The 21,170-nt window shown below is 41.4% G+C and overlaps 1 protein-coding gene across 14 annotated transcripts in view; it reads right to left on the bottom strand.

Moving 5' to 3' along the window:
• The window catches only part of ABI3BP (ABI family member 3 binding protein), a 733,533-nt gene that overhangs the window by 222,997 nt on the left and 489,366 nt on the right, over positions 1–21,170 (bottom strand). For 11 of the 14 annotated variants that reach the window (XM_073586187.1, XM_073586193.1, XM_073586188.1 and 8 more), the window contains 9 exons: positions 20,477–20,548; positions 19,418–19,489; positions 17,575–17,649; positions 17,187–17,258; positions 9,750–9,824; positions 6,393–6,464; positions 5,411–5,482; positions 2,176–2,250; positions 1,359–1,430 (listed from right to left, as the gene is read on the bottom strand). In XM_073586187.1, the coding sequence (XP_073442288.1) occupies positions 1,359–1,430; positions 2,176–2,250; positions 5,411–5,482; positions 6,393–6,464; positions 9,750–9,824; positions 17,187–17,258; positions 17,575–17,649; positions 19,418–19,489; positions 20,477–20,548 (657 nt within the window). The remainder of the gene's footprint in view (positions 1–1,358; positions 1,431–2,175; positions 2,251–5,410; positions 5,483–6,392; positions 6,465–9,749; positions 9,825–17,186; positions 17,259–17,574; positions 17,650–19,417; positions 19,490–20,476; positions 20,549–21,170) is intronic. The other 3 variants (XM_073586196.1, XM_073586198.1, XM_073586201.1) reach the window with 2 other exon arrangements.

Genomic DNA, 21,170 nt, shown 5'->3' with positions numbered 1-21,170 from the left:
CTATTTTAACCTGTCAGTGTGATTTTACTGTATAGCCACATATGAATTGTCGGCTTTTCAAAGGACATCGGAGCGTAAGAATCGCACCCATTGACTTCTATAGCGGGATGCGATCCGATTTGGATTACAATCGCAGCATGCTGCAATTTTTTTCCAGCCCGATCTTGATCCGATCAGAGCTGAAAAAAAAAAAAAAAGGCAGATGAAGACACCATCAGAAATTAACATTGGTACGAATTCAATCTGATTTTTTATCTGATTGAATTTGTCCGATTTCATCACAAGTGAGCATGAGCCCTTAATCTAATAGTATGCGGTTCATTAATAGACTGTAAGCCAGACACTGTACATTACCTGTGTGCGACCAGTGCCCTATAGAAGATGCCTTTTGCGCAATCTAAGGGTATGTTTCCACTGTCAGTAAGCGCTGTGGGTTGGATGATGCGGCTACGGCATAGTGGAGGGGATTTTATGAAATCCAATCTTCACTATACGTGCAGGGACACCTGCTGCTTCCCTGCGTATATGCACATGAGGCATGTCTTTTCAGTCCGCAGCAAGTCTTTTTATCTTGCAGAGAGGCTCAGTCAACACTAGATAAATATCACAGTCCAATGTATAGGATGCGGTGATTCCGCATGGTTCAATGAACACATGCGGAATCACCGTGTGTATGAAATCCGGCCGCGCTTTGGTCGGAGTATCAAAGCACTGCCAATACTGACCGTGGAAACATACCCTAATACTAAGCAGTCACCCCCTCCATGAATTGGTAGGTTGTGAGTGGTGGTCTCATCAGTATTTTTACACCTGTGTTGCTGCCATCAATACTACATGGGTTTGCTGCATCCTGAGAGTGCATTAGTTCTGAGACCTTGGCAGGTAAACACTTCTGTCCATTTTTTGCTGTACTAATTCTTGAAGGTTTGGAGGATTTTTAGTCCTCTTTTTGTGGCTTTGTTAATAAGTTTAACATCAAAAACTCGCCAAAAGCTCATCCTGGGAACGTAGTCTAAATTTTAGAAGAACAGGTTATACTGAATCTTGTCTTACAAATCTATTAATTTATTCAGCTTCTTCTGCTCTATAACATGGTTCCTATAAATTGGACTGCATTTTCATGATCACTGGTTCCCTTCATGCAACGCTTGAGTTTTTCTTGAATTTTTTGCGGTGCAAATTTTAGAAAGAATGCAAGTAACCTATTTTACTTAATGGGTGCATAAATGGTGAAGAAAATCTGCAACATCAAAAACTCACCAAAAGCTAGCCTTAAGCAGAAAGATATGCTATATAAGGCGTAACATCTAATACCTATCTGCCATGATAATACAGTAGGATAAGCTGCTAAGCTTTACCGGTGGTTGCTTTTGTTTGAATATGAGGGCGCCTTGTTCTTTGTTTGGCTGGAAGAAATTTAGTTGCAGTAGCTGGGGAAATAATAAACCTAGCTGTTTAATAGTACAACAGAAATACAGTTTTATTTGATAAATCAATGCCAGCACAATAAAAGACACAAAACACATACACACGTGGTCAAAATTGTTGTTACCCCTCATTTAATGACAGAAAAACCCACAATACTGACAGAAATAACTTGATTCTGACAAAAGTAATAAAGAATAAAAAATCTATGAAAATTAACAAATGAAAGTCAGACATTGCTTTTCAACCATGCTTCCACAGAATTAAAAATTGCAGTGATTGCCTCAAAAGGTTGTGCAGAAAATATTAAGTTAAGGGTACCATCATTTCTGTCCAGGCCTATTTCAAGAGTTTTATTATTTTTTTTATTCCTTGGAAGCATGGTTGAAAAGCAATGTCTGACTTTCATTTGTTCATTTTCACAGATTTTTTATTTATTATTACTTTTGTCAAATTCAGGTTATTTCTGTCAAAATTGTGGGTTTTTCTGTCATCAAACAAGGGGTATCAACAATTTTGACCATGTGTGCATACATTAAACACAACATTAAAAACCTATTTTCTCCGACAAACTCAAATGTAATTATTTTTAATCTCTAAATGAGGAAAATAAAACTTGGCAAATTAATTGTCAGCACGTGCATAATATGCATGCTTATGGTTTTATTGAAGTGAAAAAGGGCTGGTCTTTTATAAGAGGAGGGACTATAAGCACTGAATTCAAAATATTACAAAAATGGTGAAATATACCAGACACAGAATATGGCTCTTCAGTCCTAGCAATACTTTCATAAGTAGTATGAATATTCTGGGCTCCTGCGAATGCTGAAAAAAAATCCCAAAAATAAAGGTTGAACCTTTACTGAAGTGATGATACGAGCCTCATGCTTCAATGTGAAAATGAAAATAACATGAATATTTAGAGTACATTGAGTCAGAGATATCAAAGCAATATAGACTATCACAAATAGTGTTTTCTTCATGTCAAATGACAACAAAATTACAAATAGCATGACACGTACACTAAATGGACAAATATATTGAGACACCTACATGTTACACCTACCTATTTAGAATCCAAAGGCATTACTATGCATTTGATCCCTGCTTTTCAGAAAAAACTCATTCCACTTTTCTGGCTTTCTACAAGATGTTTTGTCTATGGCAATTTTGGGAATTTGTGCCCATTCATCCAGAAGAATATTTGTGAGGTTAGTCAAAAATGTTGGATGAGAGAGTCTAGCATGCAATTTCTGTTTTAGTTCACCCCAAAGTTTTGAGATAGGATTGAGGATAGGGCTCTGTGGGGACTAGTCATATTCTCAGTCTCACCGCAGCCTAATGATGTAGCATACTACAAGTCCCTAATGGAACTCCTGTATCCTCTATATATTACTTACCTCTCCTGATCCTTCACAATGACCATGGTTTAATGAAGACCCACTATAGGGTTGAAATGTTACCTTACACCTCTGGAATATCTTGATTTCTCAACTGCAGTGAATAATTATTTTTGTGATTGAAGTAAATTTTCCTTTTCTGCAACTATTTGAGACTTTGAGTGCGAATGTTTATCTTTTGGATGATAGAGTCTAGCATGTAATTTCTGTTTTAGTTCACCCCAAAGTTTTGAGCTAGGATTCAGGATAGGGCTCTGTGGGACCAGTCATATTTTTCCACACCAAACTCACCCAACCGTGCCTTTATGGATTTTTGTTGTGTGCACAGCAGCTGTTACATTCCTACCTGGACCTTCTCCAGCAGTGTCTGCCTCTGTAACCATGCACCACCATATTTAACTCTTTGGTAGAAGAGATGTCACAAATAGTATCATTGGGAGGGTCAGAGATACTACCCAGCCAGGAATACTACTGTGGCTGTGGTCAGTCAGGCAGGATGGGTGTGTGTACTGTCCAGCAGCTCTGCAGGAGTAGCTCCTTGATAATAAATAATAATGATAATAATCTTTATTTTTATATAGCGCTAACATATTCCGCAGCGCTTAACAATTTGCACACATTATCATCACTGTCCCCGATGGGGCTCACAATCTAAATTCCTCCTTGATGCGGCCAGTGGGAAATTACCACATTCTACATTAACTCCCACCATACTCATACTCCTGCTGAGCTGAAGGACAGCATACACATGCATTCCGCCTGGCTGACCAGCACCACAGGCCCAGCTATGCCAGTATACCTGCTGGACTGTGATATACAGTGTATGCCTTGACAGCTCTTCGATCACCAATGTCACCCACATGCATTGTTAAAGCAGCTCCAGGTCAGGAAATGTAGTAATGTGCAGGAGGAATATATGTCACCACGGAGCAGGCAGACCAACAGTAAAAGGGGAGGTTTATTTACAGGGAGAATATCTGGTGAACATATAATATAACAGAGAAAATGCTGTAACAGGTAATATCAGAGACTGAAAAAATAACAGAAGTGCAAAACAACAGACAGTTATTCTCATATGGGGATGAAATTTATCAGTTCCTAGAGATCTTGCTTGTAGAGATCACTCTTCTCCCACGTAGGCACCCAGGCACCAGGGGTGCTTGATGTCGTCTGTCTCTGGGGTCCTAGGTATAGTCCAACTGGCGTATGGGGGGTTAACGTGAGAGCTCAATGGGTATGCGGATGGCGGTATCCTCCTGTATGCAAGGTTCTTCCCTCTGCTGCGGCAGCGGCGTTCCCTCACCAGGGTCAGGGGCTCTGCCTGGGACAGTCTCTCTTGGCAGGTCGGTGTCACGTTACAGTATGCTCCTCAGTCACAGGGAAGTGTCTCAGGATAAAGCAGGGTCTCACTGCAGGGGAGCGTCTTAAGGTGCGCAGTCTGTCGGTGTGACAAGTCTCTAACAGGAGGGGAGCGACCAGCCCTCCAGGCGGTGCAGTGACAGGCTTTTTGCACTCAGTGCTCACCGCCTGTGTCTGTGGTCCCTCAGTGTTCAGTCACTGTGCCTGTCTCCTGTCCTCTCCTCTGTCAGCGTCCTCTTTGCTTCCGTCCCTGCGCTGCTCTGCTGAAAGCGTGCCCAATTCTCCCGCTCTCCGTCCTGCCCTCTTCCTGTTCCTGGTGCTCGCGCAGTCCACTAAAGCATCCCCTGGGGAACCTAATGCCCTGCTAGATGGTTCCGGACACGGAGCTAGGAAGGCAACTCCCCCTAGGCTCCTTCGGTGCTTCACCCCCTTACAGATGTATTAGGTGCAAAGTTAATCTGAAACAAAAAAGAATCTTCCCCAAACTTTTCCCACAAAGTTGAAAGCATACAATTGTCCAAACTGTATTAGAAGGCTGAAGCAGTAAGACTCCCTTCACTGGAACTAAGGGGCATAGGCCACTCATCAGTGAACTTTTTAAAACACTCATTATTTCACAAATGTTTATAGAGGGAGACTGCTGGATTAGGAACTGGATTGTATATACATGTGGCAATGGGACGGAATAAGGAACTAGAATTCAGTGATTTAAGACGTGTCCCAATATTTTTGTCCATTTTTATAACACCTTATTGGCAGTAACTGGATTGTTCTTACATTTTACAGTTTTAAACAGTTGATCTATCTTTATTTTATGAACCATCAATGATTTGTTGCTCAGAATCATGGTTTGATATCTCTGTCTTAAAACCTCCAGAAGCACAACATGTGGTAGCAAGAATAAGCAACTGATATGACTTGTGTATAGGTATTCTTCTTGAAGGCACCAATGTACAGTTTTCCTCTCCACTGATTTTCAAGATGAAACAGCAAAAATTGTAATTGCCATACAAGAATACCTATTTCTCACAGATATAGCTAGGCCGATTACAAGCTCACAAATTGGATGTTGCTGCTGCCGATGAGACAGTCATGTGGTAGCAAATATATTGTGAGATGGACTAGATCTGTGTGCTCATAAGCAATGAGAGATGCTAGACGATGCATGATGTCTAGTGCCAGTATGCATTAATAAGTGAGCAGCACGAAAAACGACAAAGCTTTACCCATGGTTGTTTTTTGTGGAGTGTGGGAGGGAAGGGTACTTTGTCTGGCAGTGACAATTTGTCTTGTAGTAGCTGGAAAAAAAAACATTACAATGACATGAACAACAGTATAATAGAAATACTCCACATACAGTGAAGAAAATAAGCATTTGAAGTACTGCCAATTTTTGCAAGCTATCCCATCTACAAAAAATGGAGAGCTCTATAACTTTTATCGTAGATATGAGAGACAGAATCTTTAAAAAAAAATCCAGAAAATCAAATTGCATGATTTTTAAATAATTAAATTGCTGTTTCTTACATGAAATAAGTAATTAATCACCGGCCAACCAGCAAGAATTCTGTCACCCACAGACCTGTTAGTTTTTCTTTAAGAAACCCTCCTACTCTGCACTCATTACCTGTATTAATTGCACCTGTTTGAAATTGTTACCTGTATAAAAGAAACCTGTCCACACATTCAATAAATCACACTTCAATCTATCTACCATGACCAAGACCAAATAGCTGTCTGAGGACACCAGGAACAAAATAGTAGACCTGCACAAGGCTGGGATGGGCTACAGGACAATAGGCAAGCAGCTTGGTGAGGAGGTAACAACTGTTGGCACAATTATTAGAAAATGGAAGAAACACAAGATGACTGTCAATCTTCCTCTGGTTGGGGCTCCATGCAAGATCTCGCCTCATGGGGTAAGGATGATTCCGAGAAAGGTCAGGAATCAGCCCAGAACACTTAATTGTATTGTGTGCTGGACTCTTGGTTAAATAGATTGTGTAATGGACTGTGCAATCGATGGGATTTCTTAATAGGATACACAATGTAGCAGTTTATGTGGTGGATAAAGGTAATGAATGGGTAGGACAATAGATGGATTGCATGCTTCTAAGCAGACAGATTTGCTAGCAAAAGATATAACATGTAATGCCAATATGCAGTGACAGTGTGTTACAAATTTATAGTGTCCTAGAAAATCATTACCCGTTTTTATTTTCGTACGAGCGGCGGAAGGAAGGGTACTTTGTATATCTGGGGAAATTTGGCTTGTAGTAGCTGCAGAAATATTAAAAAAGAGCATTAAAGAATATCCAGTGCATGGACACAAAAAATATTGTATGGACTAAAAAACACATAATGCATTTGCTTCCATTCAAACTATAGATACACTGAAGATCTTTTCTAGACTTTTTGTGTAACATGCGAAATGTACCACAACAGTGACCACATATATACAGTATCGGATTTACACCTAATGAACTAGTGGCCAAAAAATGCTGTGCATTATCCATGTATAAATAGGCTTATATGTATTTTATATTACTGCAAAATAGACTCCAAGCACATGATAAAATAAAAAGATAACTGCATCAAATATGTATATTAGTTTTTCAAACAATTGCTAAACATCAGCTGACCTTTACCGTAACTCAGCAAATGCTGTTTTTAAGTGCTTGACTATTGCGCTAATGAAAAGCTCATCACTTCCAATAGCCAAGTAAACCAGATTCAAAGTGTGCGTGTGTCAGTCTGATACTGCAGTACAGACATGATGACGGTAGAATCACTAGCCAGCGCACGCAACGCCCTGTGGTCGGCGCTCATAGCAAGTCATTTCTGCTACAGAGAGCAGGGCTGCAGCCCTGCTGTGCGTAGCACAAGCCATCAGATGATCGCAGCTTCTAGACTCCAATGGAGACTATTGAAGCAAGTAAAAAATATAGTTTTTAAACTTATTAAAAAAATAAAGTTTAAATCACTCCCCATTCACCACATTCAAAATAAAACTATAAAAAAAGAAAAATATGCATATTCAGAATCACCCTATCAATATATAAAAAGAAATAATACGATTGCTAAACGACGTAACTCAAAAAAAATGAAAATGCCAGAATTATGTTTGTTTTTTTGCAGCAACATTGCATTAAAATGCAATAACGGGTGATCAAAACAACATAGATACCCCCAAATGGAGATAATAAAAATGTCAGCTCGGTACACTAAAAATAAGCTCTCACCCAGTCCCAGATCCCGAAAAATGGAGACGCTACAGGTCTCAGAAAATGGCAACTTTTTTTTTTTTTTATAAAGTTTGGATTTTTTTTCACCACTTAAATAAAAAAGAACCTATATGTGAACTCATAATGATCTGAGGAATCATAATGGCAAGTCAATTTTAACATTTAGTGAACATGGTAAAAACAAAATTGTAGAATTGCACTTTTTTTGCAATTTCAGCGCAATTTGAATTTTTTTCCCAATTTCCAGCACATTATTTGGTAAAACAATCTTGTCACTCAAAAGTACAACTCGTCCCACAAAAAAAGAAGCCCTCACATGGCGATATTGATGGAAAAATAAAAAAATTATGGTTCTGGGAAGAAGGGGAGCAAAAAAACGGAGTTGCAAAAATGGAAACACCCCTGGTCCTTAAGGGGTTAATACAAAATATTTTCTGCAAGACATAATGAAAGACTATAAAAATCAGAAATTGTATTTATTTATATTTATTTATGTAAAATGATACATTTTGCAAATAAAAATTTTGGGGCAAGTAAAATAATTTAAGCAAAAATTATTTACATAAATGGACCCTTAAAGTACATACCGTATATACTCATGTATAAGCCGAGATTTTCACCACTTTTTTTGTGCTGAAAACACCCCCCCTCGGCTTATACATGAGTCAGATATCAATACTCACCCTCCATCGCTGGATTTCCATCTCTGCATCTCCGTTGTCCCGGCATCGTCAGCTTCTTCCTGTGAATGAATATGCACACGTTTCCACTCCCATAGGCGCGGAGCGCATATTCATTACCTTAATGAGCGATACCATGTGACCGCTCTGCACAGGAAGAAGCTGCCGGCCCCGGGACAACGGAAAAGCAGAGAAGTGCAGAGACCACGCCAGAAGGGGGTGAGTATGATGCCGTAGGACGGGGGAGCCAAGCCGAGCCGAGCCATGCATACAAGGGGGAGGACGGGGAGCCATACATACACGGGGGAGAACAAGGTAGCCATGCCAAGGGAGCCATGCATACACGGGGCAGTACGGGGAAGCCATGCATACACGGGGGAGTACGGGGGAGCCATGCATACATGGGGGAGTATGGGGGAACCAAGCATACATGGGGAAGTACGGGGGAGCCATGCATAAAAGGGGGAGGACGGTGGAGCTATACATACAAGGGGGAGGACGGGGGAGCCATGCATACACAGGGAAGTAAGGGGGAGCCATGCATAAAAGGGGAGGATGGGGGAGCCATACATACAATGGGGAGTACGGGGGAGCCATGCATACATGGGGGAGTATGGAGGAGCCATGTGAGGATGGGGGAGGACACGAGCCACGCATACAAGGGGGAGGATGGGGGAGCCATACATACAATGGGGAGTACGGGGGAGCCATGCATACATGGGGGAGTATGGAGGCGCCATGCGAGGATGGGGGAGGACACGAGCCATGCATACAAGGGGGAGGATGGGGGAGCCATACATACAACAGGGTGAGCCACACATAGCAGGACAGGACAGGGGAAGCCATACATAGAAGGACAGGGGGAGCCACACAGAGCAGGACAGGACAGGGGGAGCCACACATAGCAGGACAGGACAGGGGAAGCCATACATAGAAGGACAGGGGGAGCCACACATAGCAGGACAGGATAGGGGGAGCCACACATAGCAGGACAGGGATGATGGGACAATGCATACCCAGCTTATACTCAAGTCAATAAGCTTACCCATTTTTCTGAGGCAAAATTAGGTGCCTCAGCATATACTCGGGTCATCTTATACTCGAGTATATACGGTAAGTGTCAGCCTATACATGCTAACACTACAACATTTGTGATCCCATTTTTACTATCATTGCCTCCGCATGTTTTTTGTATAGTTTTATGTGTTTTGCACCTTTTTTAAGTCTATTTTATATGTGTTCGCCTGTTTTTATTGGATTTTCCTTTGTGGTGGAGTTTAGTGATTCCAGATGTTTTCACCTGATTCATCAATTTCAACTTTTTAAAAAGCCACAAAATTTGGTGCAACTCCTCTCTAGTCTCCACCTGGTGTATTTTTGAGTAATGCAGTATTGTGGTGCAATTTTTGCTCCATTTTGAAAAATGTCAGACTTTGGAACTAATAAGTAGCAAAAACAGCTAAAGAAAGAAAAAAATGCTTAGACTTTGCATCAGTTTTCATGTTTGCAGAATTTGGCACCAAAAATGGCAACAAATACTGGGGGACAAAAAGGAAAAAATAATTTAAAAAAAAGTAATGAATCGGGGCAAGAATGATTTAGCATTAAGCTATATTGGAAAATGTTAAATTGAACTATACCAGATACAGAATGATGAACTTCAGTCCTAGCAATACTTCCATATGTAGTCGGAATATGCTGACCTCCTGTGAATGCTTAATGAAAAATAACAAATAAAACATTTCATATACCTTTGAAATGAAGAAGCGGGTACAAGCTTATGCTGGTTAAAAACATAAACATTAGAATCCATTGAGGCAGATGCATCATCGTAGACCAGCGATAGTTTTTTTCCTGCTCCATCAAATACTACTTTATACCTCATCAGTTGTGATCACAATTTGCAATTTTTTATTATTCTGGTCTAAAACTCCTTTAGAATCTCCCAGTGACATTATTTTGAGAGCTTGCAAAGTATTTATCTCTGCCTCAAAGCCTCTAGCAGCACAATGTAAACAGGCAAAAGAAGCAGCAAGGTTTATGTGTGTATAGGTACAGTGGGTACGGAAAGTATTCAGACCCCTTTAAATTTTTCACTCTTTGTTTCATTGCAGCTATTTGGTAAATCCAAAAAAGCTCATTTTTTTTTCATTAATGTACATTCTGCACCCCATCTAGACTGAAAAAAACAGCAATGTAGAAATTTTTGCAAATTTATTAAAAAAGAAAAACTGAAATATCACATGGCCATAAGTATTCAGACCCTTTGCTCAGACACTCATACAGTATTTAAGTCACATGCTGTATATTTCCTTGTGATCCTCCTTGAGATGGTTCTACTCCTTCATTGGAGTCCAGCTGTGCTTAATTAAACTGATAGGACTTGATTTTTAAAGGCACACACCTGTCTATATAAGACCTCACAGCTCACAGTGCATGTCAGACCAAATGAGAACCTTGAAGTCAAAGGAACTGGCCAAGGAGCGCAGAGACAGAATTGTGGCAAGGCACAGATCTGGCCAAGGTTACAAAAGAATTTCTGCAGTACTCAAGGTTCCTAAGAGCACAGTGACCTCCATATTCCTAAGATGGAAAAAGTTTGGGACCACCAGAAGTCTTCCTAGGCCTGGCTGTCCAGCCAAACTGAGCAATCGTGGGAGAAGAGACTTGATAATAGAGGTAAAGAAGAACCCCAAGATCACTGTGGCTGAGCTCCACAGATGCAGTAGGGACATGGAGGAAAGTTCCACAAAGTCAACTATCACTGCAGCCCTTCACCAGTCGGACCTTTATGGCAGAGTGACCTGACGGAAGCCTCTCCTCAGTGCCAGACATATGAAAGCCCGCATAGAGTTTGCTAAAATACACATGAAGGACTCCCAGACTATGAGAAATAAGATTCTCTGGCCTGATGAGATGAAGATAGAACTTTTTGGTGATAATTCTACCAGGTATGTCTGGAGAAAACCAGGCACTGCTCATCACCTGCCCAATGCAATCCCAATAGTGAAACATGGTGGTGGCATCATGCTATGGGGGTGTTTTTCAGCTGTAGGGATAGTACGACTAGTTTCCATTGAAGGAAACATGAATGTGGCCAAATACAGATATCCTGGATGAAAACCTCTTCCAGAGTGCTCTAGACCTCAGACTTGGCCAAAGGTTTACCTTCCAACAAGGCTATGACCCTAAGCACACAGCTAAAATAACAAAGGAGTGGCTTCAGAACAACTCTGTGACCATTCTTGACAGGCCTAGCCAGAGCACTGGCCTAAACCCAATTGAGCATCTCAGGAGAGACCTGAAAATGGCTTTTTTGAATTTACCAAATGGCTGCAATGAAACAAAGAGTGAAAAATTTAAAAGGGTCTGAATACTTTCCGTACCCACTGTATTTTCACCTATAACTTCTATGTTAGTAGATCAGTTCACTAGGAACCAAAAATTCTAATAAGTCATAGAAAAAACCTAGCTAGGGGCAGGCGAAATGGATGGCCATACAGTGACTGCTGCTGGAAAAGCGAGGAGTGGTGTTGTAGCATTTTTGATTTGTGAAATGACTTATAAGCAGGCGAGATTTTGTAATGGTTAAGATCCTGTGCCTTTAGAGGGAACCTTTCATCATGAAAATGCAGTCTAATCTTCAGGCACCATATTAAAACACAGGGGGAATTGAGTAGGTATATAATTTTGTGAGAAAAGATTCGTTATAACCAGTGTTTTCATAATGGAAACCTCATATATTATTTGTACATATATTATTTGCACTATTTTTGAGTGTGCATCCCAGCCCAGCATTTTTGGCCTTGTAAACTAGAGTGTCTCTTCTCATGGGATGCATTTAGATGCTTCGCAGCCCGCTTAATCTTAGGCTAAGTGCACACGTTGCAGAAAATTTCTGCACAAAAACCTGAATCCCTTCCCAGAAACCGCACCTATTTTTCCGCGGCGGTTTTGATGCGTTTTTGATGCGTTTTTTACCGCAGCGGTTTCTAAACGCATGGGAGAAGCCAAAACCGCGGAAAAATCCGCAAAATTAATGAGCATGCTGCGTTTTTTACCGCGATGCGTTTTTTTCGCGGTAAAAAACGCATCAATGTGCACAAAAAGTGCAAAATGCATAGAAATGACTGTGCAGCTTATTTTTAGCGGTTTTATAGCGGTTTTATAGTGAAAACCGTGGTAAAAACTGCTAAAAAAACACTGTGTGTGAACACAGCCTAATAGTATGGGGGTCAATAATAGACTGTAAGCCAGACACTGTGCATTACCTGTGTGTGACCAGTGCCCTATAGAAGATGATGCCTTTGCGCAATCTAATACTAAGCACAGAACAGAGCAGAACAGACATGATCTTGGTCAGATTTGACATCATTTGCAGTGTGACATCTTTCAAAGTGTTACATCAGAAATATACCAGATTGATAAACCATGGTATATTCTCCATCATGCTGCCTTGTCCTGATCCATCTGCTTTCATCCACAGGTAGGTCTGAACCCGCTTAATCCAGAATACCCTCTGCACCCCTGAACCCCTATGCATCCCTCACCCTCTGTTTTTCAATTGGTACGTCTGAACCCGCTTAATCCAGAATACCCACTGCACCCCCGAACCTCCATGCATTTCTCACCCTCTGTTTTTCAATTGGTATGTCTGTACTCTGTTTTTCCCCTGACTTTAATTCCATGTATCATACTTCAAACCTATTGTATGCATATTGATATGCCCATACTCCTCACACCTAGTATTATCCTTCCATCTTATTCTGACTCTTTTTCCAGCTTTGATGCTAGTCAAATGTCTTATTAACTGCAAACTGTTAATTGCTCCCTGGTGTGAACTGTCCTCCAGCCCCCTTTTCCTCCTCCTTCTCTCCCTCACTTGGCTTTATTTCATGGACATTTGAATGGTATAAGTTGAACAAAGCAGGTCAGATATGACCTTGGTCAGATTTGACATCATTTGAAGTGTGACATCTTTTAAAGTGTTACATCAGAAATATACCAGAAATAGTCCAGAAATCGGTCAGAAGGTAAGAATAACCACTACTTTCTAATTTTATTTGCCTTTCTTTTCTTACCCTGCTCTTTAACCATGCTCACATTTGCCATCACCATTTTAGCTCCACTAATCTTCACTCTCCTTCGCTATCCCCAAATCCCTGCACCCTTTAACCAAATAACTATCCCCCTCTCTCTTACCCCCCTACCTTGCTTCATCTGCAGACATATTCCTTAACCTCAGACCTCTCCAACTAAAATACAATACAAGATGTTCACTCTCCCTCACCCACCTGCTTTCCCTTTCTCTGCTTCTTCTCACTGATGGTGACATATCCCCGAATCCTGGCCCGCCCCCGCCTCATACATCCCACTAATACTCACCCCTATCTTTCTCACACTAATAGTAACTACCGTAATCCCTCACACTTAAAACCTGTGCCACTGACCCCCACCCTACCGCACCCTCTCTGGAGCACTCTGGAATGCTCACTCCGTCTGCTACAAGCTCCACGTGATCCATGACCTCTTTACCTCCCGCAACCTTTCCTTCCTGGCCCTCACTGAGACCTGGCTGACACGCCCTGACACTGCCTCCCCGGCCGCACTGAGTTATGGCGGCCTCCACTTCACCCACACTCCTCGCCCTGGCAACAGACATGGTGGAGTAGTGGGTTTCCTCCTTTCTAAAAACTGCTCCTTCAACCCTATCCACCCCCTACCCTCCCTTATCCTTCCTTCTTTCGAGGTTCACTCTGTCCATATCTACTCTCCCTCTAATCTCCAAATGGCTGTCATATACCGACCATTGGGCTCAGCCACTGCCTTCATCGACCAATTCTCCACCTGGCTTCTCCACTTTCTCTCTGCTGACATCCCCACATCATCATGGGGGACTTCAACATCCCCATTGACACCCACCAGCCAGCAGCCTCCAAACTCCTATCACTTACCTCATCCTTTGGACTTACTCAGTGGTCCTCCACAACCACCCACACAGATGAACATACATTAGACCTAATCTTCACCCGCCTCTGCTCCCTACCCAATCTCACAACCTCTCCTTTCCCCCTGTCTGACCACCATCTACTCACTTTCTCATCCTTGTCCTTCTCACCTGTCCAGCCACTAGCACATCCTTGCAGAAACCTTGCACACCTAGAAACTCACAGACTCTCATACTATCTTCTACCTCTGTCCTCCATATCTTCACTCCATGACACGGACAGTGCCACCGCTTTCTACAATGCCACCCTCCATCAGCCATAGACTCAGTCGCCCCTTTCATGCATGGCAAAGTGCGACAAATCAATAGACAACCCTGGAACAACAACTTCACCAAAAAACTTTGACAAGGATCCAGTGTTGCGGAGCGGCGTTGGAAGAAAACACGCCGGCCAGATGACTTCACTGCTTTCAAACAAGCTACACTTGCCTTCAAATCAGCCCTCACCTCTGCTAAACAGACCTATTTCACAAACCTTGTAACTTCATTATCCTAAAGCCCAAGACAACTGTTCAGCACATTTAACTCTCTCCTCCTCCCACCACTGCCACCTCCAACTCCCCTCATCTCTGCTGAGGACTTTGCCACCTACTTCAAAAACAAGATTGACCAAACAAGGCAAACCTTTACTGTTCCATCACCCCAACCACTCCACATACCAGACCTCTGCCCTTCCCTAATAACCTCCCTCTCCAACATCACTGAAGGAGAGCTTACTCATCTCCTTTCCAAAACACACCTCACCACCTGTGCACTTGACCTCATCCCTTCCGACCTGCTCCCCAACCTCACTAACATGATCATTCCAGCCCTAACCCATCTTTTCAACCTATCCCTATCTTCTGGTGCCTTCCCCTCTGCCTTCAAACATGCCACCATAACACCCATCCTCAAAAAATCAAACCTTGTCCCAACTGCTATGCCGAGCTATCACCCCATATCACTGCTCCCGTTTGCTTCCAAACTCCTTCAACAGCATGTCCATGCTCAACTTTCCTCCCACCTCACATCTAACTCCCTCCTTGACATCCTCCAATCTGGCTTCCGCCCCCACCACTTCACTGAAACTGCCCTGACCAAAATTACTAATGACTTACTCACAGCCAAAGCTAACAGGCAGTTCTCCATCCTCCTCCATCTCGACCTGTCCTCTGCCTTCGACACAGTCGACCACTGCCTACTGCTACAGATTCTTTCATCCCTTGGCATCAAAGACCTTGCCCTGTCCTGGATGGCCTCATACCTTTCTGACCGCACATTCAGCGTTTACCACTCACACACTACCTCCTCATCCCGCCCTCTCTCTGTTGGAGTCCCCCAAGGCTCTGTACTGGGGCCCCTACTTTTTTTCATCTATACTCTTGGCCTAGGACAAATCATAAAGTCCCATGGCTTCCAGTACCACCTGTATGTTGATGACACTCAGATCTACCTCTCTGGCCCAGATGTCACCTCTCTGTTGTCCAGAATCCCAGAGTGTCTATCAGCCATATCCTCCTTTTTCACCTCTCGCTTCCTAAACTGAACTCATTATCTTTCCTCCATCTCATGTATCTTCCCTACCTGATCTATCTATTATGGTAAACGACATCACGCTCTCTACGGCACCTGAAATCCGCTGCCTCAGAGTAACTCTCGACTCTGCCCTGTCCTTCAAACCACACGTCCAAACTCTTGTCACCTCCTGTCGCCTCCAACTCAAAAATATTTCCAGAATCTGTCCCTTCCTCAGCCCTCAATCTACTAAAACTCTATTACATGCCCTCATTATCTCCCGCCTTGACTACTGCAACACTCTCCTCTGTCGCCTCCCTGCTAACTCTCTTGCAACACTCCAGTCTGTCCTCAACTCTGCTGCCCGACTAATCCAACTATCTCCTTGCTACTCCCCTGTCTCTCCCCTCTGCAAATCCCTCCACTGGCTCCCAATTCATCAACGAATCCAGTTCAAACTACTATCACTGACCTACAAAGCCATCCACAACCTGTCCCCTCCCTATATCTCTGAACTAATCTCCCAATATCTTCCCTCATGTAATCTTCGATCCTCCCAAGACCTCCTACTCTCCTCCACACTTATTCGTTCCTGACACAACCAACTCCAGGATTTCTCCCGAATATCCCCTATCTTCTGGAATTCCATGCCTCAACACGTCCGATTATCCACCACCCTCGGATCCTTCAAACGGAACCTGAAAACCCATCTTTTCAGAAAAGCTTACAGCCTGCAATAAACATTCTGCCACCTCACCACCGCCTGAGCTGCCGCCTCAAAACCACCAGAGCTGCTGCACCCCTGACCTTCTGTCTCTTCCCCACTATCCCGTAGAATGTAAGTCCGCAAGGACAGGGTCCTCTCCCCTCTGTACCAGTCTGTCATTGTAAATTTGTTTAATGATGTCTATAACTTTGTATGTAACCCCCTTCTCATGTACAGCACCATGGCATTAATGGTGCTTTATAAATAAATAACAATAATAATAATAATAATAATCAGTCACCCCCTCCATGAATTGGTAGGTTGTGAGTAGTTGTCTCATCAGTATTTTTGCACCTGTGTTGCCGCCTTCATTATTACATCTGAGACCTTGGCAGGTAAGCACTTCTGCCCCTTTTTTGCTGTATTAATTCTTGAAGTTTTGGAGGAATTTTAGTCCTCTATTTGTGGCTTTGCTATTAAGTTTAACATCAAAAACTTGCCAAAAGCTCATCCTGGGAACGTAGTCCAAATTTTAGAAGAACAGGTTATACTCAATCTTGTCTTACAAATCTATTAAATTACTCAGCTTCTTCTGCTCTATAACATGGTTCCTATAGATTGGACTGCATTTTCATGATCACTGGTTCCCTTTATGCAACGCTTGAGTATTTGTTGAATTTTTTACGCTGCAAGTCTTAGAAAGAATGCAAGTAACCTATTTACTTAATGGGTGCATAAATGGTGCAGAAAATCTGCAGCATTAAAAAGTCACCAAAAGCTAGCCTTAACCAGAAAGATATGCTAAATAAGGCGTAACATCTAATACCATGCTGCAATGATAATACAGTAGGATAAGCTGCTAAGCTTTACCGGTGGTTGCTTTTGTTTGAATACGAGGGCGCCTTGTTCTTTGTTTGGCTGGAAGAAATTTAGGTGTAGTAGCTGGGGAAATAGTAAACCTAGCTGTTTAATAGTACAACAGAAATACAGTTTTATATGATAAATCAATGCCAGCACAATAGAAGAAACAAAACACATACACACTAAACACAGCATTAAAAACCTATTTTCTCCCACAAACTCAAATGTAATTATTTTTAATCTCTAAATACGGAAAATAAAACTTGGCAAAATATTTGTAAGCAAGTGCATAATGTGCATGCCTAAGGTTTTACTGAAGTGAAAAAGGGATGATCCTTTATAAGAAGAGGGAGTATAAGCACTGAATTTAAAATATTGTAAAAATGGTGAAATATACCAGACACAGAATATGGCTCTTCAGTCCTAGCAATACTTTCATATGTAGTATGAATATTCTGAGCTCCTGCGAGTGCTGAAAAAAATTCCCAAAAAATAAAGGTTGAACCTATACTGAAGTGATGATACGAGCCTCATGCTTCAATGTGAAAATGAAAATAACATGAATATTTAGAGTACATTGAGTCAGATTTATCAAAGCAATATAGACTATCACAAATAGTGCTTTCTTCATGTCAAATGACAAAAAAATTACAAATAGCATACCACGTACACTATATGGACAAATATATTGAGACACCTACATGTTACACCTACATCTCATTTAGAATCCAAAGGCATTACTATGCATTTGATCCCTGCTTTGCAGATAAAACTCATTCCACTTTTCTGGCTTTCTACAAGATCTTGTGTCTATGGGAATTTTGGGAATTTTTGCCCATTCATCCAGAAGAACATTTGTGAGGTTAGTCAAAAATGTTGGATGAGAGAGCCAAGCATGCAATTTCTGTTTTAGTTCACCCCAAAGCTTTAAGATAGGATTGAGGATAGGGCACCACACCAAACTCACTCAACTGTGCCTTTATGTATTTTTGTTGTGTGCACTGCAGCTATTACATCCCTACCTGGACCTTCTCCAGCAGTGTCTGCCTCTGTCACCATGCACCACCATATTTAACCCTATGGCAACACTGGTGGTAGAAGAGATGTCACAAATAGTATGATTGGGAGGTTCAGATACTACCCTGCCAGGAATACTACTGTGGCTGGGGTCAGTCAGGCAGAATGGGTGTGTGTACTGTCCAGAAGCTCTGCAGGAGTAGTTCCTTGATGTGGCCAGTGGGAAATTACCACATTCTACAATAACTCCCACCATACTCATGCTCCTGCTGAGCTGAAGGACAGCATACTCATCCATTCCGCTTGGCTGACCAGCACCACAGGCCCAGCTATGCCAGTATACCTGCTGGACTGTGATATACAGTGTATGCCTTGACAGCTCTTCGATCACCAATGTCACCCACATGCATTGTTAAAGAAGGTCTAGGTCAGGATGTATCAGGTGCAAAGTTAGTCTGAAACAAAAAAGAATCTTCCCCAAACTGGTCCCGCAAAGTTGAAAGCATACAATTGTCCAAACTGTACTAGCATGCTGAAGCCGCAAGACTCCCTTCACTGGAACTAAGGGGCATAGGCCACTCATCAGTGAACTTTTTATAACACTCATTATTTCACAAATGTTTATAGAGGCAGACTGCAGAACTAGGAGCTGGATTATATACACATGTGGCAATGGGATGAAATAAAGAACTAGAATTCAGTGATTTAAGAGGTGTCCCAATATTTTTGTCCATCTTTACAACACCTTATTGGCAGTAACTAGATTGTTCTTACATTTTACAGTTTTACACAGTTGATCTGACTTTATTTTATGAACCATCAATGATTTGTTGCTCACAATCATGGTTTGATATCTCTGTCTCAAAACCTCCAGAAGCACAACATGTGGTAGCAAGAATAAGCAACTGATATGACTAGTGTATAGGTATTCTTCTTGAATACACCAATGTACATTTTTCGTCTCCACCAATTTTCATGATGAAACAGCAAAAATTGTAATTGCCATACAAGAATACCTATTTCTCACAGATATAGCTAGGCCGATTACATGCTCACAAAGTGGATGTTGCTACTGCCGATGAGACAGTCATGTGGTAGCAAATATATTGTGAGATGGACTAGATCTGTGTGCTCATAAGCAATGAGAGATGCTAGACAATGCATGATGTCTAGTGCCAGTATGCATTAATAAGTGAGCAGCACGAGAAACGACAAAGCTTTACCCATGGTTGTTTTTTGTGGAGTGTGGGAGGGCAGGGTACTTTGTCTGGCAGTGACAATTTGTCTTGTAGTAGCTGCAAAACACATTACAATGACGTGAACAACAGTATAATAGAAATATATATTTTTAAAATTTTCTAACAAATTTTCTGTATATACAACAGCACAGTAAAGAAATATGCAGAAATACTCCACATACAGTGAAGAAAATAAGCATTTGAAGTACTGCCGATTTTTGCAATCTTTCCCACCTACAAAAAATGGAGAGCTCTGTAATTTTTATCGTAGATAAAATTCAACAATGAGAGACAGAATCTTTAAAAAAAATCCAGAAAATCAAATTGTATGATTTTTAAATTATTAAATTGCAGTTTCTTACATGAAATAAGTAATTAATCACCGGCCAACCAGCAAGAATTCTGTCTCTCACAGACCTGCTAGTTTTTCCTTTAAGAAACCCTCCTACTCTGGACTTATTACCTGCATTAATTGCACCTGTTTGAAATTGTTACCTGTATAAAAGACACCTGTCCACACACTCAATGAATCACACTTCAACCTATCTACCATGTCCAAGACCAAAGAGCTGTCTGAGGACACCAGGGACAAAATAGTAGACCTGCACAAGGTTGGGGTGGGCTACAGGACAATAGGCAAGCAGCTTGGTGAGAAGGCAACAACTGTTGGCACAATTATTAGAAAATGGAAAAAAAAAAAGTTGACTGTCAATCTTCCTCTGGTTGGGGCTCCATGCAAGATCTAGCCTCATGGGGTAAGGATGATTTCGAGAAAGGTCAGGAATCAGCCCAGAACACTTAATTGTATTGTGTGCTGGACTCTTGGTTAAATAGATTGTGTAATGGACTGTGCAATCGATGAGATTTCTTCCTAGGATACACAATGTAGCAGTTTATGTGGTAGATAAAGTTAATGAATGGGTAGGACAATAGATGGATTGCATGCTTCAAAGCAGACAGATTTGCTAGCAAAAGATATAACATGTAATGCCAATATACAGTGACAGTGTGTTACAAATTTATAGTGTCTTAGAAAAACATTACCCGTTTTTATTTTCGTACGAGCGGGGGAAGGAAGGGTACTTTGTATATCTGGGGAAATTTGGCTTGTAGTAGCTGCAGAAATATTAAAAAAGAGCATTAAAGAATATCCAGTGCATGGACACAAAAAATATTGTATGGACTAAAAAACACATAATGCATTTGCTTCCATTCAAACTATAGATACACTGAAGATCTTTTCTAGACTTTTTGCGTAACATGCGAAATGTACCACAACAGTGACCACATATATACAGTATCGGATTTACACCTAATGAACTAGTGGCCAAAAAATGCTGTGCATTATCCATGTATAAATAGGCTTATATGTATTTTATATTACTGCAAAATAGACTCCAAGCACATGATAAAATAAAAAGATAACTGCATCAAATATGTATATTAGTTTTTCAAACAATTGCTAAACATCAGCTGACCTTTACCGTAACTCAGCAAATGCTGTTTTTAAGTGATTGACTATTGCGCTAATGAAAAGCTCATCACTTCCAATAGCCAAGTAAACCAGATTCAAAGTGTGCGTGTGTCAGTCTGATACTACAGTACAGACATGATGACGATATAATCACTAGCCAGCAGCACGCTTACTGCAGATGGACACAAAATGGCTTAGAAACAACTGAAATCTTATATGAACCCAAAATAAAATAATGACATTTAACCCATTAACACCCAATAC

Source organism: Dendrobates tinctorius, unplaced genomic scaffold (genome assembly GCF_039654945.1).
Source record: "Dendrobates tinctorius isolate UK_male_01 unplaced genomic scaffold, ASM3965494v1 ptg000091l, whole genome shotgun sequence".
Taxonomy (NCBI): domain Eukaryota; kingdom Metazoa; phylum Chordata; class Amphibia; order Anura; family Dendrobatidae; genus Dendrobates; species Dendrobates tinctorius.
The sequence above is the reverse complement of the archived record's forward strand: the minus strand, read 5'-3'. Positions and strand labels throughout refer to the sequence as shown.